This window comes from Phocoena sinus, chromosome 19, assembly GCF_008692025.1.
Source record: "Phocoena sinus isolate mPhoSin1 chromosome 19, mPhoSin1.pri, whole genome shotgun sequence".
Classification (NCBI taxonomy): Eukaryota; Metazoa; Chordata; class Mammalia; order Artiodactyla; family Phocoenidae; genus Phocoena; species Phocoena sinus.
In genome coordinates, this window is record NC_045781.1 from 11,868,447 (window position 1) to 11,894,310 (window position 25,864).

General features: G+C 50.7%; 1 protein-coding gene across 5 annotated transcripts; it reads left to right on the forward strand.

Annotated features, from left to right (window-relative positions):
* Positions 1 to 441: 441 nt before the first annotated feature.
* Positions 442 to 25,759, forward strand: NUMBL (NUMB like endocytic adaptor protein). Of its 5 annotated transcripts, none has more exons than XM_032613869.1 (10): positions 442 to 689; positions 4,262 to 4,346; positions 6,290 to 6,432; positions 7,821 to 7,895; positions 7,985 to 8,059; positions 8,961 to 9,101; positions 14,953 to 15,142; positions 19,286 to 19,588; positions 23,111 to 23,233; positions 24,073 to 25,759. In XM_032613869.1, exons 1-10 carry the CDS (start codon positions 666 to 668, stop codon positions 24,681 to 24,683), a joined length of 1,770 nt encoding a protein of 589 aa, XP_032469760.1. In that variant the 5' UTR covers positions 442 to 665; the 3' UTR covers positions 24,684 to 25,759. The 5 variants fall into 5 exon arrangements, with proteins under 5 accessions (XP_032469760.1, XP_032469761.1, XP_032469758.1 ...); XM_032613870.1 differs by having other exon boundaries at positions 443 to 689; positions 6,293 to 6,432; XM_032613867.1 differs by having other exon boundaries at positions 444 to 689; positions 19,283 to 19,588.
* The last annotated feature ends 105 nt before the right edge of the window (positions 25,760 to 25,864 follow it).

The following is a 25,864-nucleotide window of genomic DNA, read 5'->3' on the forward strand; positions in this document are numbered from 1 at the left end:
CGGTCCCAGCCTGGCGCCCCCGCCCCCAAAGCTGAACCGATCGCGCACCAGGACGCCGGGGTCTGTTCATTCCCCCTCTCCTGGCAAAAGTGCCTCGTCACCGCTTCTGCCCGCCCCCGCTGGGCTGGGAGAACCGTGGGGTTAGCTGGAAGATTTTGGGGATGAGGGACCGCGAGGCGCCTCCCGAAGCAAATCTTTCGGACGCGGAACTTAAAGGGGATCTGAGATCAGGGGTCACGGAGGGGAAGGGAGCCCACGCCTGGATGGACCTAGGGGAACGTGTCAGCGAGATTCACGTGCGTGCTCAGCCCAGGACTGGCCAGTGGGCGTGGCGGGGCGGTGGCCACACCGGAGGAGGCGGAGTCGTGATTGCGTATAGGCGTGGCCTACTGGTCAAGGGGCGGGGTCTCTTTGCATATCCAGCAGGCGGCGGGGCTGGGGCGGGGAGCCGAAGCGGGAGGGGCGCTCCCCCGCCCCTGGAACGGAATCCTCCCGGGAGCGGAGCAGGCTAGCGAGCTTGCATCCCGCACCATACCCCTGCCCCCGGCCCCGGCCCGCGTCAGACCGAGCTGCCGCCGCCGCCACAGCAGCAGCAGCAGCAGCAGCAGCACTCGGGGATCCGGGCCCAGCCGGGGCCGCGGGAGGCGGGGGCGCCGGAGCCCTGGATGTCCCGCAGCGCGGCGGCCAGCGTGAGAAGGGCGGGAGAAGGGGGCTCGGGTCGGGGGCGGCGCCGCTGCTGATGTGGCGGAGGGTGGGAGGCGGCCGCGGCGCCCGGATGGAGAGAGGGTGCCAAGGCTGGGGAGGGTGGTCCCGGGTGGGGGTCCAGGAATCGGCTCCCCTCCAAGCCAGATCTTGGGAGACAGGGGTCTCGGGCACAGGCCTTGTCTTGCCAAGGCTCTGGAGATACGGATCCCAGACACAGACCTCCCCCTCAAAAAAATCAAGGATAGAGGGACAGATTCTAGGTACAACCCCCTAAGCAAGATTTTGGGGATGGGGTCTGGGACGCAACCTCCTTATGAAGTCAAGGCCTCTAAGAGGGGATTCCAGACCAGACGCAATCCTTAACCCCTACCGGCCTGAGGGGCTCTCTCACAGCAGCCCTCTAGGCAAGGTCTCGAGAATGGGGTCCCCGGGCCCCCACAGCTTCCCCACCAAGCCAAGGCTCGGGGGGATTCCTGGCACAGTGCGTCCCCAGGCCTCAGAGGCGTCTGGGGCACAGCATCCCCCCATGCTTGGGCGGCGTCCCAGGAACAGACCCTTCTCAAAACAAGGTCTCTGTGCCTGGGACTCTATCCCCCCAAAGCCTGAATAAAATAAGGGGAATTTCAGGCAACCCCACACACAAAAAGACTTGGTCAAGGGTCCCAGGGCACAGGTCTCCTGGGCCACCCTCTTTGTCCCTGGGGCTGCCCAGCTGTCTGGGAGGGGCCCCACGCACAGACAATGCACCTCCTCCCCATCCGGTTCTGGCCCCCCAGGCTCCAGGATTCAGGCTGGGCCGGGGGGCGGCTCCCCAGGGACCTGGCGCAGCCCTGTCTGTCTGCAGCGTCTGCGGTGATGATGGCTTTGTGTGTGGTACCTGGGTGGAAGCGGGGAAGCAAGCGATGGGGAGGTGGCTAAGAGTGTGACCCTGTGTTTTTGTAACTGTGGCTGCCTGTGTGTGTATGTGTGTGAGCTGCAGCTGGTGACTCTGAGGAATCGTGTGTTTCGTGCTTGTGGTTGTGTCCGATAGCGTCTGTGACTGTGTCTCTGTATGTGACCCCAGCATTTGTGTGGCTGTGTATGTGTATATGACAGCTGCTCGCTCACTGTGCAGAACCCTATACTTTTCAGTCTGTCTGTGTTTGAGTGTGTGCATGGTTGTGACTATGTGGTTGTGTCTTTATGTCTTTTGTGACCCCATGTATGTACCTTGGTAACTCTAACTGGGTATGTGACAGTATATCTGTTGAGTATGGGGTTGGGCATGTGTGTGGCTGACTGAAGATGTGGGTGGAGTTGTGACTATAAGTGGAGTTGTGTCTATGACTCTGTGTCCATGTGCGACTGTCCTAATGACTTCGAATGTTTGTGACTGTGTCTCTGATTTTATATGTGTCACACATGTGCTTGCATGACACACAACTGTACCTGCAACTTTAGGTGTGTGACTGCCATCGTATATGAAGTCACACTGTGCCTATGTGACAGGATGTGTGCTGGCACTGTGACTTGTATGTTTGCGGTTGTGTGTTCAAAGCCACATCTATGTGTGTGGCCGGGATTGTATAAATGACTACATCTAGGTCTGTGTGTTGATACTGAGTGATTCTGTGCATTTGTAGTTGTGTACCTGTGATTTGGGTTATGTATTTGACTTGGAGTCTGAAACCCTGACAGACTATTAATAGTGGGTTATTTCATTGCATGTGACTCAAACTATAGGTGTGTCTGTGTGTGGTGGCACCAGTGATTGTGTGTGTGTGTGGGGGGGTGTGTATGTGACTGTGGCTTCTGTATTTGTGTGTGACCTGCATGTCTGTGACGCTGGGTGACTCTATATACTTGTGTATGTGTCATGGTCTGTAAGAGTGTGTGTCTGTAGCTGTGTGGCTGTTTGGGGTGGGTGGGTGGGTGTCCCTGTATGCGTGCTGGGTGGCTTATGTTTGAATCTGTGTGATTTGGTGACAGAGTGACTGTCTCCGGACTCCACACATGACTCTATCCGGAACTGTGTCTTCTGTGTAAACGCAGCTATAAATGCTCCCTGGGTCCCTGTATTTCTAGGCACATACCTGACTGTTTGCTTGTGTGTGTGTAATGGAAATTGTGTGCTGATGCCTCTGTGTGTGAGATATTATGTGTCTCTCCACATGGGGCTGTGATCGTATGTGGCCCCATACTTGTCGGTGTGACTTACATGTTTGCAGGAAGAGAGACCGTGTGTTTCTCTGTGATGGTCTGACATGGTACAGCTGGGTGTGGGATGGTGGGTAACTGTGAAATAGGTACCATGACCGTGATATATGGCTGGGTAACGTGGACACTCATGCTGTGGGACTTTGCATACATGACCGTTTCTGAAATGCGTATGGCTGTGACTTTGAGCCACTGACTGTCTGGCTGTGTCTGAGTGTGTCCGTCCTTGGGGAGAACTGTCTCTGGATGGTTGTATGCATGTCCCGAGTTTGTGTGCCCATTTCTCTCTAATGCATGGGCCGTGGCCATCGGGGTCTGTGTGTGTGCTTGGGTATGGAGAACCATCCATATACGTGTGGCTGATACCATGACCAAATGTGTGCCTCTACGACTGGGATGTATGGCTGTGTGACAGTGTGTGACCAAAAAGGTGTGTTGGTGTGACTGATACAGTTGGGGTTGAGTGTCCTTGTGCAGCTGTGTGCCGGTCGATGATTAAACACATGTGGCTGTGGCTGGGTGTGACTCGGTATGACCAAATGTGTGTCAGTATGTCTGCATGCATCCCTGACCAGATGTCAGCAGGCAGCAAGGGAGCTGTATGTGACAAGTGTGTGTGCCTCAGAGCTAATAGGTGACCTCCTGCGGGGTGTGCTTCTACATGGGTGGGTCCGTAATGTGAGTGTCTTGGTTGGGTGCCCGAGGAAACAACTGTCATTGGTTGGCCATGGGCTGCCCCAGTGGGTGTGCCCGGACCCAGCTCTTTGTATATGGCAGAGAAAAGAAAAGTGACAAAATACCAGTTACTGATATGACCAGACGTTTGTGGCAGTGCCTGGGCAGCCTGGGACTCTACATACCTGTGGACAAATGGTCTGTAGCAGAGACTGTATGTCTGTGAACTTGGATATGTAGCCAGGTATTTACAGTGGCTGTGACTGTTTCTGCGTGATCCAGTGTGTGTCACTGTGGTTGTCTCTGTAATTGTGCAGAGCTGTGACCAGGTTCTAGGGACAATTGGGGACCAGAGTTGCATGTACACATGTGACTGTATGTGTGTGTGCAGCCCTGGACATGTGTCTAGAGGGCAGGCCACCCCCTTCCCACCATCCCCTTGGGTACAGACAGCCTCCTGAGGCCAGGACATCCCCAGCAGATGCTCCCGAAACACACCTACTCGTTCCTGGGCCCTTGCAACCAGGTGGCTGATTGCCTTAGTAACAGTTGCTATGACAACCAGGGCTCTCATCAGAGATCCTGAGATGAAGGGGGGTTGGCTGATGTCCAAAGAGGGGGTGAGGTAGGGGACTGCGCCCTATCCCAAGCCAGCTTCTCAACTTTTCCTCCCTCCCCTGGGCAGGGCGGACCCAGGAGGCCAGAGCAGCATCTGCCCCCTGCCCCCTGTGGGGCCCTGGGGCCCCCTGAAACCTCCAGGACGGAGCCAGGTGAGTGGCCAGCTGGGGACAGGGCGAAGGCTGAGTGACTGGGTGGGTCTGCCTCACATAGCCAAAGGAACTGTCCCTGCGGTCACACAGGCTTAATCACACTCACAAGTGGACACCCGCAAATGACTTCCCGGCACACTCAGTGACCTCGTTCACAGACACACCCACCTAGACTAGGTCTCTCACACACACACACACACACACTTGGACACTCAGGCACACACCAACATCCCCACACCCATAGATTCACGGTCACACAAACACAGACACAATCCTAGACAACAGCCAGACTCCCTCACAGGTGAGCACAGACACTCACCAGATACAGGGACTCTCAAGGGATGCAAAAAACAGCTATACTTTTGCACACAGACACAGTCTCACAAATAACACTCACAAACACACTCTCAAAGATGACAACCTCATGTCCTCACACACCCTCACAGATGCACGGTTGCATACAGACACACCCCCAGAGCAACACTCACGGACCCACATTCTCTGCAACAACACCCACCTTATCTGACCCAGACACACCCTCACAAACAACAGCCACAGACACACAGCCTCACCACCAACAGCTGCACTCTTGGACAGATGTGGTATCTTGGGTAACTCTCACAGACACACAGTGTCACGTGCAGTGGTCATCAAAGACAATAGCCACATCTTCACACAGACACACAGCTTCAAAGACAACAGTCACGGACACACCCTTTCAAAGACAGCAGCTTCATGCTCAAACACAGACCCATCCTCACAGGCAACATTCCCTGACACACACTCACCACCAGTCTCACACATAGCTACTCTTCAGCCACAAGCTTCAGGGACCTACACTCACAGATGACAGCCACACTCTTGGACACAGACATCCCCTCACAGACAGCATTCACAGACACATACTCTCATCAACAACCATTCTCAGACCTGTGTCCTTCCGTACAGCCTTCACAGACAATAGGTGCCTGCTCAGAACTAGACACCCTCACACACAACACTCAGGAACACACCAGGGAATTCCTTAGTGGTCCAGTGGTTGGGACTCCGCGCTTTCACTACCGAGGGCACGGGTTCGATCCCTGGTCGGGGAACTAAGATCCTGCAAGACACGCAGTGAGGCCAAAAAAAAAAAAAGGAACACACCAGCTGCACACTTGCTTGCACACACAGGTGGAGCCTCATCTGTTGGTGCTCTGTCCTAGGTGTCCCCTCACACTCCTCCTGGGACTCAGTATGGCTTCTCAGCCAGCAAAGGCTGTCTTAGTGACTGGCCACCACCTCCATGCCTACCTCTGACATCGCAGATGCACTCCTCCCCAGGGGCCTCTGCCTTAGAACAGACACATTTGTCAGAGGGGCTGTATCTCAGAGTTGCAGAGACCCACCCCTGTCCCCAGCACCCTCTGGCCTGGGCTCTGAACTGCAATCCCTGGACCTTCTGAGTCCCCCACATCGGACCCATGCAGGTCTCAACTCCTGTGCCCTCTGACCACCTCATCCCCTGACCTTGTACCCCTAAAACCCCTGACCTCGTGACCCCTGACTGCTATGCCCTCTAACCCCAATGTCCTCCACTGCCTTAACTTCCCATTACTTTAGATCATCATGCCTCTTGACTGTCACATCCCGAATCTCCAGACCCCTAAAAGCTGTGACTCACGACGCACACATCCCAGACCTCCCTGCCTCTTAGCCCCGTGTCTTCTGAATCCCCACTGCCGACTCTCCCACTCCCCTGCCTTCCAGTTGCCCCCTTTGTCGGTATCCCCTAACTGCTGCTAGTCTATGTTCCCTGGATGTCATGTCCTCTGACCCAGTGACCCCCTAACCCTGTAGCCCTACTGCCATGTTATCTGACCCCCTTGCTCCCTGAGCCCTATTTCCCCCCACCTTGAGCCCCATGCCTCTGACCCTTGACTCGCACCCCTGTCTTCTGTCAGCAGACGGGGCGGGCACCATGAACAAGCTACGCCAGAGCCTGCGGCGGCGGAAACCAGCCTACGTGCCTGAGGCATCGCGCCCACACCAGTGGCAGGCAGACGAGGACGCGGTGCGCAAGGGCACGTGCAGCTTCCCGGTCAGGGTGAGTGGGCGGGGCTCGTGTGGGCGGGGCTGCGGCGGTGTGCGAGCTGTTCGCTGTGCGTGCCCAGTGTCTGTTGTCTGTTGCCCGGTGAAGTGGCTGAGACCCAAGAGACTTCACAGCCCCGAAGAACTGCGGATCCTGCAGAAGCAGGACCGCACCGCCCGAGTCCTTTAAAGTCGGGATTAGAAACCAAGACCCATTCTCTTGCGCCAGGAAAATATTAGCTGGGGTTGGTGGGGGGGGGGGGGCGTCCCGCGTGGAGTCACGCTATTCTGTGGGAGCTCACAGATTCCAGGGGGGCACTGGGAGGTCACAAAAATTCTGTAGCATTTGCAAAGCCCTCTACTGTTAAGTGCGTTCTGGTTTAGACCACCACGACCCTTTACAACGCACACGAAAATTTATAAGAGAGACAGCAGGATTCAGGTTCAATTCTCCACTCATTCCCTTCCTGGTTGGGTGACAACAGAGGATGGTCACAGCGCCCCCCTCCCACCTTGTTTTCCCTTCCCCTAGAAGCGGACCTTGCGAGGGAGGGGCTTTTGGGAGGTGCAGGAAATGCTGGTGAGAGTGAGGAAGGGAAGGCAGCCAGTAAAGGGTGTCACTAAACTATAGCTGTGAGCAACTGAGCTTGATGCCACTAGGGAACTGTGGGAAATCGAGCCATCCCACCCACGGGGTGAGGGAGCTGGGGCGTGTGTACCCCAGCTCCTGTCAGTCATTGCCTGGGGCCAGTCCTCAGGTGCAGATGCAGACGCTGGCACTCAGAAGGACACCAGGGATGTGTTAAAGGCCAAGGATAGAGGCAGGGTGGGAATCATTACTCCATGCTGTGCTTCAGTTTTCTCACCTGTATATCTGGGATGAGAACGGGGTGCCCAGACTTCCCTGGCAGTCCAGTGGTTGAGACTTTGTGCTTCCACTGCAGGGGGGCATGGGTTCCATCCCTGGTAGGGGAACTAAGATCCCACAAGCCATGTGGCGTGGCCAAGAAAAAAAAAAAGGTCCCCACCTTGCAAAGTTGAGGTAAAGAGTAAATGAGTTGGGCTTCCTTGGTGGCGCAGTGGTTGAGAGTCCGCCTGCCGATGCAGGGGACACGGGTTCATGCCCCGGTCCGGGAAGATCCCACATGCCACGGAGCGGCTGGGCCCGTGAGCCATGGCCGCTGAGCTTGCACGTCCGGAGTCTGTGCTCCGCAACGGGAGAGGCCACAACAGTGAGAGGCCCGCGTACCGCAAAAAAAAAAAAAAAAAAAAAAAAAAGAGCAAATGAGTTAATTCATATGATGTGCTTAGGACATCGTGTGATGCATCGCAGAGGCGCAGTGAGCACTAGGAATGATTGATTACTCTGCTTGTTTCATGCTCTCCCATCCCCTTCGCACCAAGTACCTGGGCCACGTGGAGGTGGAGGAGTCCCGGGGGATGCACGTGTGTGAAGATGCTGTGAAGAAGTTGAAGGCGGTGAGTGAGAGGCTGGAGCAGGGAGGGGGCAAGGTCAGAGCAGAAGAGCCAGCCCTGACCACACCCTCTGTCCTCCTCCTCCACTCCAGATGGGCCGGAAGTCTGTGAAGTCTGTCCTGTGGGTATCAGCTGATGGGCTCCGGGTTGTAGATGACAAGACCAAGGTAGGGGGCCCGTGGGCCTGGGAGTGGGCACCAGTGGGCCCCTCTCTTCACCCTGCTCGAATGGGGCTAGGGACGCCTTCTCACCCACCTCTAGGATGTCCCTCCCTCAGGGACCTTCTAGACTCAGCCGTGTGTTCCTGTAACATGTTGGCACCTCTCACAGTCATAATTCAGGATTGAGTCCTGTGGCTATTTGTGAACTAGCATGGATTGTGGGTGAGAGCACAGACCGTAGAGCAGCGACCTCAGCTCGCATCCCAGCTCACCCACTTACCAGCTGGGTGACCCTGGGCACGAGGGGTATGAGATTTAACCCTTCCATGCCTCGCTTGCCTCATCTGCAAAAATGGGGATAAAAATGGACCCAACCATTAAATGAGAAAGTATATGCAAATAGTTTAAAACTATGCCTGGTACAGCAGAAGTGTTCCGATCAACGAATGTTAGCTGTTATGTGTTTATTGTCCATCTACCTGGCCAGATGGGAGTACCGTGGGCCGGGATCGGGTATCTGTTTGCGCACCATTGAATTCCCTGCCCCTGGCACAGACACTGCCTGAGGACACAGCCAGCGCATGAAGACAGTTAGGTTAATGACTGAACAGGATTGACGCCCTCCAGCAAGCTTTGGCCCTGAGCCTCCCGACCCCAGCCCTGAGCCCCCTGCCTGTGCCTCCCTCATTACAGCGTGGCTGTGACTCTGGCCAGTCTCCATCTGGTGATGAGTCTGATTCCTGCACTAAACTGGGAGCCCCATGTGAGCAGGGCCCACAGCTGTTTCAACAAGTGCAGGATCCCCACCCCGTTCAGGACAGGATATAGAGCAGACACAAAGGGAATATTAAGTGAATACACGAAAAACAGTACACATGCCTTTCCTGGCCTCCCTGGTGCCTCCCAGGACCTGCTGGTAGACCAGACCATCGAAAAGGTCTCCTTCTGTGCTCCTGACCGCAACCTGGACAAGGCTTTCTCCTATATCTGCCGCGATGGGACCACCCGCCGCTGGATCTGCCACTGTTTCCTGGCGCTCAAGGACTCCGTGAGTATCACCAAAGCCCAAAGCCAGCTGACTGTCTCCCGTGCCCTGGTGTCCCACGCCCAACCCCAGCCCGCTGTGTGGTGTCAGGTGAGTCACTCACCTTACCTCTCCTCTCCATGACCTCATCTGGAAAAGGGAGTGTATTCACAGCCCATAACTTAGAGGATTATTGTGAGACTTGAGGGGGTTGATACAGAGTATTTGGAACAATGCCTGGCATATAGGAAGCACTCAGGAAGACATTAGTTCTCATCATCCTCCTTGTTATCGGTAGTTCTTCATGTTTCTCTAACTTTTCTCATTGAGGAGCATACACATACAGTAACATGCGCAGATGGCCCAGGCACAGCTCCGTGAATTTTTGCTTAGTTTTAAACCTCACCCGAGTCAAGCTGTAGTTTCCTGCCCCCAAGCAGCCCCCTTGGGCCCTTCTGAAACAACACCCTCCAGGGTACCCACCCTTCCTTCAGAGTCGATTCATTTTGCCTGTGGTTCTTTATATTTTTGGGGGGGAGGGGGACATCAAGATCCCCTCTGAGAATCTGATGAAAGAGACAAATGGGGCTTCCCTGGTGGCGCAGTGGTTGAGAGTCCGCCTGCCGATGCAGGGGACACGGGTTCGTGCCCTGGTCCGGGAAGATCCCACATGCCGCGGAGCGGCTAGGCCCGTGAGCCATGGCCGCTGGGCCTGCGCGTCCGGAGCCTGTGCTCCGCAACGGGAGAGGCCATAGCAGTGAGAGGCCCGCGTACCGCAAAAAAAAAAAAAAAAAAGAGACAAATGGACTGTCTTCTGAGAAGCATTCTCACAGGATTCTGAGGCTTGTGACAGAAAACCCTCAGATACCAGTGATTTCGGTGAAATAGGAATTTGTGTCTCATGTGAAAGACGTCCCCAGGCAGGCAGCACGGCGTTGGTGTGATTCCTCTCCACTCGAGGGCCATGGCTCCTATTAGCTCGTTGCTATGCTGGAGTATGGCTTCCACTCCATGATCCAAGATGAATGTGCGTGCTCCGGCCTTCACATCTTCATCCCAACTACGTAAAGGAGGGAGGCATGAAGAGGGGCACACCCTCTGCTCTTTGGGGAGGTGTATATTGGCCTTTTGTGACCTATTGGCCTTTAGTGACCAGCTTCTTTCACTTAGCATAATGTTTTCACGGTTCATCCATGTCGTAGCATCGTATCAGTACTTACTCCCCTTATATGGCTGAATAATATTCGTATGGATATACCACATTTTGCTTACTTATCCATCCATTGATGGACATTGGGTTGTTCCCACCTTTGGGCTATTATGAATAGTGCTTCTCTGGACATTTATATGCAAGTACTTGTTTGAATACCTGTTTTTAATTCTTCTGGGTATATACCTGGGAGTGGAATTGCTGGGTCATATAGTATGTTTAAGTTTTTGAGTAATTGCCAAGTTGTTTTCCTTGGTGGCGACACCATTTTACATTCCCACTTGCAATGTATGAGGGTTCCAATTTCTCCACATCCTTGCCAACACTTTTTTTTTTTTTTTTTTTTTTTTTGTGGTACGCGGGCCTCTCACTGTTGTGGCCTCTCCCGTTGCGGAGCACAGGCTCCGGGCGCACAGGCTCAGCGGCCATGGCTCACGGGCCCAGCCGCTCCGCAGCACGTGGGATCTTCCCCGACCGGGGCACGAACCTGTGTCCTCTGCATCGGCAGGCGGACTCTCAGCCACTGCGCCACCAGGGAAGCCCCAACACTTTTTTTTTTTTTATTCTAACCATCCTGTAGGTGTGAGTGGTATCTCATTGTGGTTTTGACTTGTATGTCGCTAATGACTAATGATGTGGAGCATCTTTTCCTGTGCTTATTGGCCATTTGTATATCTTTTACAGAGAAATATCTATTCAAATCCTTTACCCATTTTTAATTGGGTTGTTTGTCTTTTTACCATTAAGTTGTAAGAGCTCTTTATATATTCTGGATACTAGATGCTTATCAGTTACGTGATTTGCAAAACTTTTCCCCCATTCTGTGGGTTGTCTTTTTACTTTCTTTTTTTTTTTTTTGGCCCCGTGGCATGTGGGATCCTAGTTCCCCGACCAGGGATTGAACCTGTGCCCCCTGCATTGCAAGCACAGGCTCTTAACCACTGCACTGCCAGGGAAGCCCTATCTTTTCACTTTCTTGATAGTGTCCTTTGATGTGCAAATGTACACACTTTGATGAAGTTCAATTTATCAATTTTTTTTGTTATTTCTGCTTTTGGTGTCATATCTAAGAATTCATTGCCAAATCCAAGGTTGTAGAGATTTACCTCATGTCTCATTCTAAGAGTTTTACAGTTTTAGCTCTTATATCTAGGTCTCTGATACATTTTGAGTTAATTTTTGTAAATGGTGTGAGGTAAGAGTCCACCTTCATTTTTTTTTCACGTGCATACTGTATCCAGTTGTTCTAGCACCATTTGATAAAGAGACTATTCTTCCTTCATTGAATGGTCTTGGCACCTTATTGAAAATCAATTGACCGAAGATGTGTGGGTCTATGTCTGAGCTCTCAGTTATGTTTCGTTGGTCTATATGTCTCTCCTTATGCTAGTATCACACTGGTTATTTTTGTTTTATTTATTTGTTTGTTTGTTTTTGGCTGCGTTGGGTCTTCGTTGCTGCGCGCGGGCTTTCTGTGGTTGCGGTGAGTGGGGGCAACTCTTTGTTGCAGTGCTCAGGCTTCTCATTGCGGTGGCTTCTCTTGCTGCGGAGCACGGGCTCTAGGCACACGGGCTTCAGTAGTTGTGGCACTCTGGCTCAGTAGTTGTGGCGCACAGGCTTAGTTGCTCCACGGCATGTGGGATCTTCCCAGATCAAGGCTTGAACCCGTGTCCTCTGCATTGGCAGGCGGATTCTTAACCACTGAGCCACCAGGGAAGTCCCGTATCACACCGTTTTGATTACTTTAGCTTTGGAGTAAGTTTTTAAATTGAAAAGTGTGAGTTATTCTATTTTTTTTTTTTTTTTTTTTTTTTGCGGTACGTGGGCCTCTCACTGCTGTGGCCTCTCCCGTTGCAGAGCACAGGCTCCGGACGCACAGGCTCAGCGGCCATGGCTCACGGGCCGCTCCGTGGCATGTGGGATCTTCCCGGACCGGGGCACGAACCCGTGTCCCCTGCATCGGCAGGCAGACTCTCAACCACTGCGCCACCAGGGAAGCCCGAGTTATTCTATTTTATTCTTTTTCAAAATTGTTTTGGCTGTCCTGGGTCCCTTGCAATTCCATATGAATTTCAGGGTCAGCTTTTCCATTTATGCAAGAGACCATTGGGATTTTGAAAGGGATTGCATTCAATCTGCAGAACATTTTGGGAAATATTGCCCTCTTAGCAATATTAGTCTTCCAATCAATGAACACGGAATGTACTTCCATTTATTTAGGTCTTCTTTAATTTCTTTCAAAAGTGTTGTGTAGTTTTCAATATGTATGTCTTTTACTTCCTTGGTTAAATTTATTCCCAACCATTTTATTATTTTAGATGGTACTGTCTTAATTTCATTTTTGGATTGTTTGCTGTTTGTGTATATAGATATAACTGATTTTTGTGTGTGTTCATTTTGTATCCTGCAATTTTGCTGAATTTATTTATTTGCACTAACTGTGGATCCTTTTTGATGTTCAACATACACGATCATGCCATCTGCAAACAGAGGTAATTTTACTTCTGTCTTTCCAACATGGATGCCTTTTATTTCTTTTTGTTGTCCAGTTACTCTGCCTAGAACTTCCAATAGAGTGTTGAATAGAAATGATGAAAATGGCATTCTTGTCTTGTTCCTGATCTTAGGGAAAAGCTTTGTCTTTTACCATTGAGGATAACGTTAACTGTGAGTTTTTCTTTTTTTAATAAATTTATTTATATTTTATTTTTGGCTGCATTGGGTCTTTGTTGCCGTGCCCAGGCTTTCTCTAGTTATGGCGAGCGGGGGCTCCTCTTCGTTGTGGTGCACGGGCTTCTCATTGCGGTGGCTTCTCTTGTTGTGGAGCACGGGCTTCAGTAGTTGTGGCACGCGGACTCAGTAGTTGTGGTCCGTGGGCGCTAGAGCGCAGGCTCAGTAGTTGTGGCACACGGGCTCAGTTGCTCCGCAGCATGTGGGTTCTTCCCAGACCAAGGCTTGAACCCGTGTCCCCTGCACTGGCAGGCGGATTCTTAACCACTGTGCCACCAGTGAGTTTTTTCACAAATGTTCTTTATAAGGTTGAGGAAGTTCCCTTCTAGTCCAATTTTGTTGAGTGTTTTATCATGAAAGGGTGCTGGATTTTGTCAAGTGCCTTTTCTGTGAGAATCGAGATGATCATGTGGGGATTTTTCTTCATTCTATTAATGTGGTTGATTGATTTTCATATGTTAAACCAACCTTGCATTCCTGGAATAAATCTCACTTGATTCTTTTAATATTCTGCTGGGTTCAGATTGCTAGCATTTTGTTGAGGATTTTTGTCCCCAAGTTCAACTTTAAGAGGTGGCTGAGCATCTTGTTTAGGGAACAGAAGTCAGACATACCTCATTAGAATCCCAACTCTGCCACTCACTTGTTATAATGGGCATGTTGACTGAACCTTAATTTCTTCATCTGTCAAATGGGTTTATAAGATTGTCCACCTCCTGGCACTGTTGTGAGGATTCCATAAAAGGATGCAAATCAGGGCTCAGCCCGGGGCTACACAAGATTTCCGCTGACACATATGTGAGTTTCCCTGTGCCTGGCTTTGCGCTGCATGCCTTGCATATATTTGTTCACCTAATTCCTGCAACAACCCTGTGAAGTGGGTGCTGTTAGAGCCCCCATTTTACAAATGAGGAGACTTGGGTACTGGGAAGTGATTTTCTTGAGATCACATAGCTGGGAAGTGGGAAGCCAGCATCAATCCCAGGCTCTCTGGCCTTGGCGTCTCTCAAGTAGGCACTCAAGAAACAGGGGTTGTTGTTTTTACCCCCAATACTTTACTACAAAATATTTTCAAGCATGCAGCAAAGTCGAAAGACTTGTACAGTCACCAGTCACCTGGACACCTGCCACCCAGATCCTGCCATTAACATTTGTCTGGGCTTACTATATCACTTATCTCTCCATCTTATTTTTGGATGCATTTCAAAGTCGCAGACATCAGAATACTTCCCCCAGACACTTCAGCATGCATACTATTAAGCAGAATTCCTACTTGTCTCCAGCTCTTTTTCTTTTGAAGCGAAATACATGCTGACCACAACCCTTAAGTGTACATTTGCTGGGTTTTGACAACTGTATACACGTGTATAACCCAACCCCCCCCCCATCAAGATGTAGAACATTGCCACCACCCCAGACTGTCCCCTCATACTCCTTCTCAGTCAGTCCCTATGCCCACCCCTAAGAAACAACCACCGTTCTGAAGTTTTTCACCAGAGATTAGTTTTGCCCATTCTGTAACTTCATATAAGTGGAGCCATCCAGGGATTTCCCTGGCAGTCCAGTGGTTAAGACTTCACCTTCCAATGCCGGGGAGTGTGGGTTTGATCCCTGGTTGGGGAGTTGGGATCCCGCATGCCTTGCGGCCAAAAAACCAAAACATAAAACAGAGGCAATATTGTAGCAAATTCAATAAAGACTTTTAAAATAATGGTCCATATCAAAAAAAATCTTAAAAAAAAAAAAATGGAGCCATACAGTATTACACTCTTGTCTCTGTCTTTTGTCCCTCATTTTGCAGATGTGCACTGAGGCCCAGAGAGGTGAAGGGACTCAGCCGGAGTCACCCAGCATCCAGCTGCTGGACCCCGGGGCTCCCGGCGTCCGGTCTGCACTGCACAACGTCGCTAATCCTGCCCCAACCTCTTCCCACAGGGCGAGAGGCTGAGCCACGCAGTGGGGTGTGCGTTTGCGGCCTGCCTAGAGCGGAAACAGCGGCGGGAGAAAGAGTGCGGAGTCACGGCTGCCTTTGACGCCAGCCGCACCAGCTTCGCCCGGGAGGGCTCCTTCCGCCTGTCTGGGGGTGGGCGGCCGGCTGAGAGAGAGGCTGCTGACAAAAAGAAAGGTGGGCGCTGCCCGGAGGGCGGGGCGGGGCTGGGCACCGAATGGTCCCAGGGTGGGGCCAAGGGATCCAGATTGCGGGGAGAGCTGCAGAGGTAGGTACAGGGGCTCTACAGTTTACAAAGCAAAAAGGAAACACACACACACAAAACCCAAAACAACAAAAATTTTTTAAATTAATTTATCTTTGGCTGTGTTGGGTCTTCATTGCTGTGCACTGGCTTTCCCCTAGTTGTGGAAAGCGGGGGCTACTCTTTGCTGTGGTGCGCGGGCTTCTCATTGCAGTGGCTTCTCTTGTTGCGGAGCACAGGCTCTAGGTGCATGGGCTTCAGTAGTTGTGGCTTGTGGGCTCTAGAGCGCAGGCTCGGTAGTTGTGGTTCATGGGCTCAGTAGTTGTGGCACACGGGCTCAGTAGTTGTGGCTTGTGGGCTCTAGAGCGCAGGCTCAGTAGTTGTGGCGCATGGGCTTAGTTGCTCTGCGGCATGTGGGATCTTCCTGGACCAGGGCTCGAACCCGTGTCCCCTTATTGGCAGGCGGATTCTTAACCACTGCACCACCAGGGAAGCCCCCCCCCGCCCGCCAAATTTTTTTAAGTAAAAAATACAAAGCAAAGCACCAACCACAAAGTTTGGTTACAGTTTATAAAGTGTACTTCAGTTTAAGGAGTCCTCTGGGCCATATTCTGTTGGCCACAAATCCCAGCAAAGCTCACCGAGAGCTTTATTATCTGCTAACCCAGGGATGTTCCCAGGCTTTTCAAACTGTGTATCCACCCTGTTAATGGGTTGTGAAGTCAGCTTGCTGGGTTGTGGTTAGCATTTTAAGAAATGAAATGGAAAAGAATAAAAAATATCAGAGTAATTGAATGTAGTAAGGGTAAGTATAGTTCAATGATACTTTTATGTCAGTATATCTGTGTGTGTGTGTGTGTGTGTGTATGGAACGGGTTACCATGTTAATGGTATTTCTTATTCTGGGTTGCCATCATGAAAGTTTGAAAAATACCTGTTAAACATTCTAGGTCAAAGGCAAATAGTTTATAAGTTCTCAAACTGTGGTTTTTAAATATATGTGTGTTGAGTCAAAATGTAATTTTTAATTTAATTTTACTTTTTTTAACTGTTTCTAGTTTTTACATTTTTGGAAAACACTGCTTAGAATTTACAAAGAATCCTGAATTGGGATTCAGGATAAAGGAGACTGAAGAGATTTGACAAATATTAATAAATGTCACGTGCAATCCTGAATTGAATCCTGGATATTGTATATATAGACATATATTCAACATTCAATTCAATATGTATATATTGAATATATGTATATAAAATATATACATTGAAAAAAATATATATATATGAACATCCATAAAGGACATGAGTAGACCAGTTGGGGAAATTAGAATATGGACTGTAGACTAGCGAACAGTATCATATCCATGTTAAATTTCCCAAGTAAGAAGTTGTCCTGTGGTTCAGCAGGAGGCTGTCCTTGTTCTTAGGTACATGCTGAAGGTTTTAGGGTTGGGTAAGCCGTCTGCAGCTTACTCTTTTTTTTTTTTCCTTGTTGTTTATATGTATTTATATTTATATTTTATATATAGTAGTGTACATCCGTTAGTCCCCAGCTCCTAATTTATCCCCTCTCCCTTTTCCCCTTTGGTAACCATAAATTTGTTTTCTATGCCTGTGAGTCTATTTCTGTTTTGTGAATAAGTTCATTTGTATCTTTTTTTTAGATTCCACATATAAGTGATATCACATGATATTTGTCTTTCTCTTTCTGACTTACTTCACTTAGTACGATCATCTCCACGTCCATCCATGTTGCTGCAAATGGCATTTTATCCCATTCTTTTTTATGGCTGGGTACTATTCGTTGTATATATATTACCACATCTTCTTTATCCATTCATCTATTGATGGACATTTAGGTTGTTTCCATGCCTTGTTTATTGTATGCAACGTACTCTTAAATCATACTGAAAAAAGATTATGGGAGGAGAGACAGATCAAATACTGTAACAAGTTAACACTTGTTAACAGTTAACAAGGGTAACAAGTTAACACAAGAGAACATGTGCGCTCCTTGTTCCATTATTACATCTTTTCTGTAAGTTTAAAATATTTCTAGCTAAAAAGTTTAGGAAAACAAGTTTTTATCACTTGCTAGAATATTAGAGTTTATAACATATGTTTTTCTTGGTAAACTGTGTGACCATTTACAAACCTCTTGACAAAGTTAAGGAGTTCACAGCTTACAAAATATTTTGCTGTTTACATCATCTATTAGAATTTATAAAGAATTTTATCATTGGTAAAGCAGATTACAAAGTATAGTTAATGGAGGGCCTAAGTACATATATTTTTTTTAGTGAAAACCTGTCTTATATATATATATTTATTTATTTTGTTGCACTGGGCCTTAGTTGTGGCAGGCGCGCTCCTTAGTTGTGGCATGTGACTCTTAGTTGCGGCATGCATGTGGGATCTCGTTCCCTGACCAGCGATCGAACCCAGGCCCTCTACTGTAGGAGTGCGGAGTCTTAACCATTGCACCACCAGGGAAGTCCCTATATGATATTTTATTGTTTGCAAAAGAACACACTGAGTACACTGAGTTTACTATTTATATGGGATATTCAAATTTACAAAGAATGTCATATGCTTTAGAGTTTGCAAAGGATTTTGCTGTTTCCAAAGGATATTATACGTTCCAGGTACTTTGCATTGTAGAAAGCACTTGAGAGCCTGCACCGCAAAAATGAGAGTTTACAAAGTGTGGTATATGATTTGCCGAACACATGACAGTGTTTTGCCGATGATGCACTGATTCACAGTCTCAAGGCACCGCACGTTCACAAAGAGGTCTCTTCAGTTCAGGAGTTACGGAGCAGTGCACTTTCCACAAAGTTGTTTACCAAGATTTTGTGGGATTCCAGAGCGTTGAACATTCACTGCCTCAACTGACCCTCTCAGGAGACCTGGGAAGGCAGCAGAGGGATGTTTATCCCAGGTTTAGTTGGGGAAACTGGAGCCTGGAGAGGGGAGGAGACTTCCTGAAGCCCAAGGTGGTGGGGGGTAGAGGTGGTTTCCCAGTTCCAACGTGTCCCGGGCTGTTTCCACTGCCCCCAGCCTGGCCTGGGTAAGAGCCTCACCGCCCCCTCATGGAAGGTGGGAGAAGCGCTGGGCACCCTCCCTGCCCTCTGTGGGCCTGAGTTTAATCTCACTAGCATTCAGGCTGTGGCTCAGGTGACGCCTTGATGGGAGGATGGCTGTGTGTTTGTGTATTGGCAGGGGTGGGGAGACCCTGCCATTGAAGAGCCCGCTTCTTATGCTGAGTGGGGAGACCAGGTACCTGCAGAGGACTGAGAACAGCCCCAGAGGGGAGGGAGCCCAGGCTGGGGGGCTGAAACAATCTGGAAAACTCGTCAGAGGAAGAAGTATGCCAAGCTGGGTCTAGAACAATGGGTAGCAACTGGAGGAAGGGAGGAGGTACCTGAGGTGGGAAGAATGGTGGGAGGTGACAGAGAGCAGAGCAGATGGAATGATGGAGGAAGACAGCATGATGTGGAGAGACCAGGCCAGAGGGTGAGAAGGGTTAGCGCAGTCATCTGGAACTCAGACTCTGGAGTCAGCCTGCCCCTTCCTTCACACTATGGCTCAGGCAAGTCACTTGCCATTTCTGGGCCTCAGTTTCCACATCTGTAAAATGGGGATAATGACAATATCACCCTCACTGGGTGGTTGTGAGGACTGAATGAGTTAATACTTGCAAGGCACTTGGAACAATGCCTGATACATTGGTCATGCACCAAAAAAGTGTTTGTTAAATTAATTAGAAAGGGAGACAGAAGGTCTCAGAGGGAGAAATAGCAGAAGCAGCAGAGGAAGATGGATGGGGGACAGAAAGCTTGAGACACACAGAGGGTCAGGTTGGGTGACGACTCCCCCACGGGCCTCCTGGGGAAAGTGGTCCTGGCTTGGGTGGGGATGAGCGACATTTGGGGGCTCTGACCAGCCTGTCTTGAGGGCAGGGCACATTGGGTGAGGAAGGCAGCATTGGAAAACAATCAAGGGGTCTGGGTAGGAGAGGCCTCCAATGCCAAGGTGAGCTATCTAACCACCTGTCTCACCCATGTCTCCAGCAGAGGCAGCAGCTGCTCCAACTGCGGCTCCTGGCCCTGCCCAGCCTGGGCACGTGTCCCCAACACCGGCCACCACATCCCCTGGCGAGAAGGGTGAGGCGGGCACCCCAGTGGCTGCAGGCACCACTGCAGCCGCCATCCCCCGGCGCCATGCCCCCTTGGAGCAGCTGGTTCGCCAGGGCTCTTTCCGTGGGTTCCCGGCGCTCAGCCAGAAGAACTCACCTTTCAAACGGCAGCTGAGCCTACGGCTGAATGAGCTGCCATCCACGCTGCAGCGCCGCACTGACTTCCAGGTGAAGGGCACAGGTGAGCCTGGGGCTCAGCAGGAGGGAATATCGGGATCAATGCCACTGTCTGTTGTAAGCAAGAGAAGAGGTGGTACACACCATGATTTTGTTTTTTAACATCTTTATTGGAGTATAATTACTTTACATTGTTGTGTTAGTTTCTGCTGTATAACAAAGTGAATCAGCTATATGTATACATATATCCCCATATCCCCTCCCTCTTGCATCTCCCTCCCACCCTCCATATCCCACCCCTCTAGGTGGTCACAAAGCACCGAGCTGATCTCCCTGTGCTGTGCGGCTGCTTCCCACTAGCTATCTGTTTTACATTTGGTAGTGTATATAAGTCCATGCCACTCTCTCACTTCGTCCCAGCTTAACCTTCCCCCTCCCCGTGTCCTCAAGTGCATTCTCTGCGTCTGCGTCTTTATTCCTGTCCTGCCCCTAGGTTCTTCAGAACCTTTTTTTTTTTTTAAGATTTCATATATATGTTAGCATATGGTATTTGTTTTTCTCTTTCTGACTTACTTCACTCTGTATGATAGACTTTGGGTCTATCCACCTCACTACAAATAACTCAATTTCGTTTCCTTTTATGGTTGAGTAATATTCCATTGTATATATGTGCCACATCTTCTTTATCCATTCATCTGTCGATGGACACTTAGGTCACACCATGATTAATTAGCACTGCCTGCCACAGGCAAAGGAGAGGAGCAACATGTGATCAGTTAGCAATGTCTGCCATCAGTCTGGGAGAGGAGAGAGGTAGTGTAAGCTGCGATCGATTAGCAATGTCTGCTCCAGGCAAGGGATAGCAAAAAAATAGCGTAACTCACGATGAGTTAGTACTGTCTGCTGTAGCTAGGGACGTGAGAGCAGTGGCATATGTCATGATTGATTAGCAAGACTTCCATGGGCAAGGGAGAGGAGAGAAGCTGCCCAGATGCCATGTTTTTGCTCAAGAGGAGACTGAGGCACCATAGGCTAATGCTCCCTCCAAGCTTTTGGCCAGTAGAGCCATGAGATCTGGCCAGGTCAAGGATCCAGGTTCAGAGGAAAGAAGAATTGTGATTAACAATGTCTGCCTAGGGCAGGGAGAAAAGAGTGATGACAGACATCATGATCTCCTTACAGTGTCTGACTTGAGCAAGAGAAAAGAGCGAGGTGGCACACCACGTGGTTGATTAGCAAAGTTTGCCATGGGCAAGCGAGAAGAGAGAGCAGGAGTATTATGTTTTGCCCAAAGATGACTCCCAGAATTTGGCTTATGGAAACATGAGTTGAAGGGCACGAGTGAGCATGGGGATCACGGGGTCAGGGTGCATAGTGATGGATTCGTGATGTCGCTTCTGGGTAAAGGATTGTGCGGAGGCAGCACCCATCATCATCGATTAGCCATGTCTTCGAGGGAAGATGGAATTGCAAGGACCACAGTCCTTTCTTTCAGCATGTGGCCAGCAGAGCCACAAGGCTCTACTGGTGAGGGGTAAGGTGAGCAAAGAGTTCAATGGGAGAAAAGCATCATGTTTGATTACTAATGTCTGCCATGGACCAGGAAAAGGAGAGAGATGGCACATGTTGTGATTTTTTAAATGTATGCCATGGGAAAAAGGGAGGAGAGAGGTGGCATGGAACTATGGTTTGCCCGAGGGAGACAGGCAGGAGAGCTGCCTTTCCTCCCAGCTGTCAGTGAAGTCATGTGGTCTGGCCCTGTCTCCTGCTTCCATATGCCAAATCCGAGGCACCTACCCCTTATGGCCCTGGGGACTGGTGTGGGAGGTGTTGATCTGCGTCCAGGAGGCTGGGCTACGGCTGAGCAGGTGCCAGTGCTTGTTGAGAATGACACATGCTCGCTCCACGTTGTGCAGCATCCCAGGTACTGCATGCGCCCTCAGATTTGCTGTCCTCATTAAGTAACCTGCCATTAAGTACACCCCCAGGGCTGTCACACCTGCTCCCTGAGAGGTGGCAGGCACCCCAGACTTTATTTAGAAGCCTCGCGTGCCTGTAGCCAGTTGCCCACTTGCTTGGATGTAACTTGCCGCACAAAAATTTCATGCACTCACACAGATGTCCCACTCCACTGCGGGTGTCACACACACTTAGTCACACACTTAGTCATGGGCAATCAAAAATCACACACACTTGGAAGTTGCAGGACCAGGTGCTACCATTACACACACTTAGAAAGCACGTATCCAATACAAACTACTGTATGTAAAATAGGTAAACAGCAAGGCCCTACTGTATAGCAGGGAACTATATTCAATATCCTGTAATAAACCATAAAGGAAAAGAATATGAAAAAGAATATATATATATATGTATAACTGAATCACTTTGCTGTACACCTGAATCTAACACAACATTGTAAACCAACTATATTTCAATAAAAAAGAAAGAAAGAAAGCACGTAGCCAGGTGTCCCATTCAGAAATCACACACACAGATTAACACACACTCACGAACGACACACCTGGATTCACACAAACTTGTGTGAATCACAAGTCACATATGCTAATTCATGCCGAATTCCATACATCACGCAGGCAGATTGGCTCACGCTGGGGAATCACAGTCGGATGCCACAGCCTGGGTTTCAGTCACACTCAGAGGCCACCCCCCAGAAGCTGCACACCCATTTGGACTAACAGGCACAGTCATCATAGAAATGACCGGGAAGCCACCTCCTGTCCCACCTGGGCAGCCCCACGTCACACCTGCTGACTCCTACAGCCAGTTTCTTTCTGATGCTCATAGGAGTATCACACACACTGCCTTGGAGATAGCCACTCGCTGAGCTGTCACAGGCACTTGTCACACGCCACACTTGATGGTCCTCTTGTTGATTTGGATGGTGCCTTTTCTCATCCTAAGCCCTCACGAGGCCACCACACCTGCTCAGCGTGTCCTGTCTTGCAGGCACCGGTGCATCTCTGCCCTCATGACATATGTTATGGGCCAGGCCTGGTGGGGCCCCACTTCCGCACTCAAAACAAGACAGATGATCCCCAGCCAGTGACCAGCAGCGTGGGCAATATCCATTCTGACTAGTCGGTGCTCTTGCCATACGTGTGGTTGAACATTTTTTATTTATTTTTTTGGCCGCGCCACACGGCCTGTGGAATCTTGGTCCCCTGACCAGTGATTGAACTCGGGCTCTGGCAGTGAAAGCACCAAGTCCTAACCACTGGACCGCCCAGGGAATTCCCTGAACATATTTTAAAATTAATATATATTGTTAAGCATTTAAAATATTTCTTCTGGTTCGCGGCTACATACAGCTCTTGAGGTCCTCCTTGGTTTGGGATCCCTGTGACTGTCTGCCATCAGATGTCACACACTACTTGGCTGTCGTACCACTCAGATGCCACACACACACACGTGTGCGCAGTTACCACTTTTGTGGCCGTGGCCACTTAGTTACTGCAGAGTGGACCCACCAACCCACACACCTTGTGAGGGCCACCTGCGGGGGTGGGGTCAAGGGCAGAGCCTGGGCCTGTTCGCTGACCTCCACCCTTCCCTGACTTCCCAGTGCCTGAGATGGAGCCTCCCAATGCCAGTGACAGTGACAGCATCAGCGCCCTGTGTACACAGATCAGCTCATCTTTTGCCAGTGCTGGAGCGCCAGCACCAGGGCCACCGCCAGCCTCAACAGGTAAACTCAGCCCTTCTCTTGGGCCAGATGCCCTGCAGTGCCCCTCCTGCATCCCCCTGCTCCTTTCAGGGCTACTGCAGAGACTCTGGGAATCTTGGAATCCCACAGGCTTAGAACCATGGATCATCTTAGAACCACGGGGTTGTCTCAGAGCCGCGGGTTCATCCTAGAACCACGAGATAACATAAGAATTATGGGGTCGCCTTAGAACCATGGACTTGCTGTCTTAGAACCATAAAATCTAGAAACCTACAGCCTTTGAATCACAAGATATTAGAACCTAACAGATTTGGAGCCAGGAAACCTTGGAATCTTACAACCTTAAAAGAGTGCTCTCTGAGAAAATAGTGCCAAGGGGAAGCACCTTGGAATTACAAACTGTAAATTTAGAGCTCTAGAATCTTAGAAAACACAAACTTAAAAACACTGAAACTTACCCACTATGTTAGAAGAGTACACTCTGAGAAAGATCCATGCAATCTTAGAATCTTAGCCTCCTAAGACAATACAGGGTCAAAATATTAGAGCCAAGGGTGATATTAAAAAATATTTAATAACAGGTTTGCTACTGACCAATCAGAAGGGAAGCCGGCCTGGGTGATTGTCGGTCGTGCCTATACTTTTCATCTTAGGACCTTAGAATCTCAGAAGTGAATTTTCGTAGCACTGCATGACCTGTGGTCCAGGATGGTCAAGCCATTTGCCCAAAGCCCAGGCAGCTAATGAAGAGCAGAGCTGGGTGCAGGGCGGCAAGGCAGCCCGGTCCAGAGTCTGATCCCCAGCCTGGGGTTCTCTCTGCTGCAGCCCATGCCCCCTAACTGCCCCTCTCCTCTCTCCAGGGACTTCTGCCTGGGGTGAGCCCTCCGCGCCCCCTGCAGCTGCCTTCCAGCCTGGGCACAAGCGGACCCCTTCGGAGGCCGAGAGGTGGCTGGAGGAGGTGTCCCAGGTGGCAAAGGCGCAGCAGCAGGCAGCTTCGGTGCCTGCCGTGCCCCCCGGCCTGCAGCCCTTCCCCGCCCCCATGGGGCCCTTCGACGCCGCGCCTGCCCAGGTGGCCGTGTTCCTGCCGCCTCCACACATGCAGCCCCCTTTTGTGCCCGCCTACCCGAGCTTGGGCTACCCGCCCATGCCCCGCGTGCCCGTGGTGGGCATCACACCCTCACAGATGGTGGCCAACGCCTTCTGCTCAGCCGCCCAGCTCCAGCCCCAGCCTGCCACCCTGATTGGGAAAGCTGGGCCCTTCCCACCCCCTGCAGCACCCAGCGCCCCTGGGGGCCAGGCCCGTCCTCGCCCCAATGGGGCGCCCTGGCCCCCAGAGCCAGCGCCTGCCCCGGCCCCTGAGTTGGACCCCTTTGAGGCCCAGTGGGCAGCGTTAGAAGGCAAACCTGCTGTAGAGAAGCCTTCCAATCCCTTCTCGGGCGACCTGCAGAAGACCTTCGAGATTGAACTGTAGCCCGAGTCACCCCATCATCTCCAGGAGCCCCGCACCTGGGAGTGGAGGCCCAACCTCTCCCCAGTCCTGCTCCCTGGGGCTGTACCCTCCTGACGACCTCTCTAACCCTTCTCTCGACCACCTCCCACGACCAGTACAGAACCGACATTGTGACGCCCAGGTTGCGATAGGATGGAATTCAGGGACGGACCCAGCCTGGCTAAGGGACCCATTTCTCTGCCAGACTTAGGCTGGCATGGCCCCCTCTCCCCGGAACCCAGACACAGGGGGATGGCCACAATCCCACCGAGTGCCCTCGGTTCAAGCTGTATTTCCCAGTTTCTGTTGTTGACCTTCTACCTTCCAGTATTGGGTGGGATGGAGGAGGGATGCCCACCTGGGGGCCCTCCTCGGCCCCAAACGAGTGCCCACCCCAAGTTTGGTCATTCCCCCCCCATACACAGCACAAACAAAGGGCTTCCTTCTGCCCACCTGCTGCGTTCACTGCCAATGCTGTGCTCACCCCTACCACCCCTCCCCTCCCCTTGGGGGCCCACATGTTCTTCGGGCCAGGGTCTCATGGGGGTAGGGGGCCAAGTTGGGGGCCCAGGAGGCAGGTAGGGGGAAGGGGAAGGGGAAGAAGATGCTCAGTTACCTCACGTCGGTGCCCGCTGGGGAGGGGTCCGGGAAGAAGGAAGGGGGTGCCTGGCGGGTACTTTTCTATCTTTTATTTCCAGATTTTTTTGTATCTAAACTTGCAGATTTGTATTATACAAGGACAGCCAATAAAGGAAGAATATAATGGTGCCCCTCTAGAAGGCAGGGTGTGTGTGCAGGGGGGATGGTGTGGAGACAGAGCCTTTCCTCCTGAGTCATCTCCTAAAACCAGAGGGAGTAAAAAGGGTCTCCCCGCATATTCACCTCTGAGTCGTAGCATGGGAGCAGGTAACACTGACCCAGCTCTCAAGGAGTGGGTTATTAATGGGTACCCCAAAGTAATCACTCCATTTCTGATTCTTATAGATTTTGAAACAAGGAATTAAAAAAAACATATAATCTGCTGCTAATAGCTTCAGTATTAAAATGTTAAATAATTACGTTTGGAGTCGCATATCTTCGAGCTGGCGAACTCACGTTTCAGCAACTGCATTTTCCATAACTTAGGCCAAAGTGTCATCTGACGTGGCAGCACGTTTTTAAAG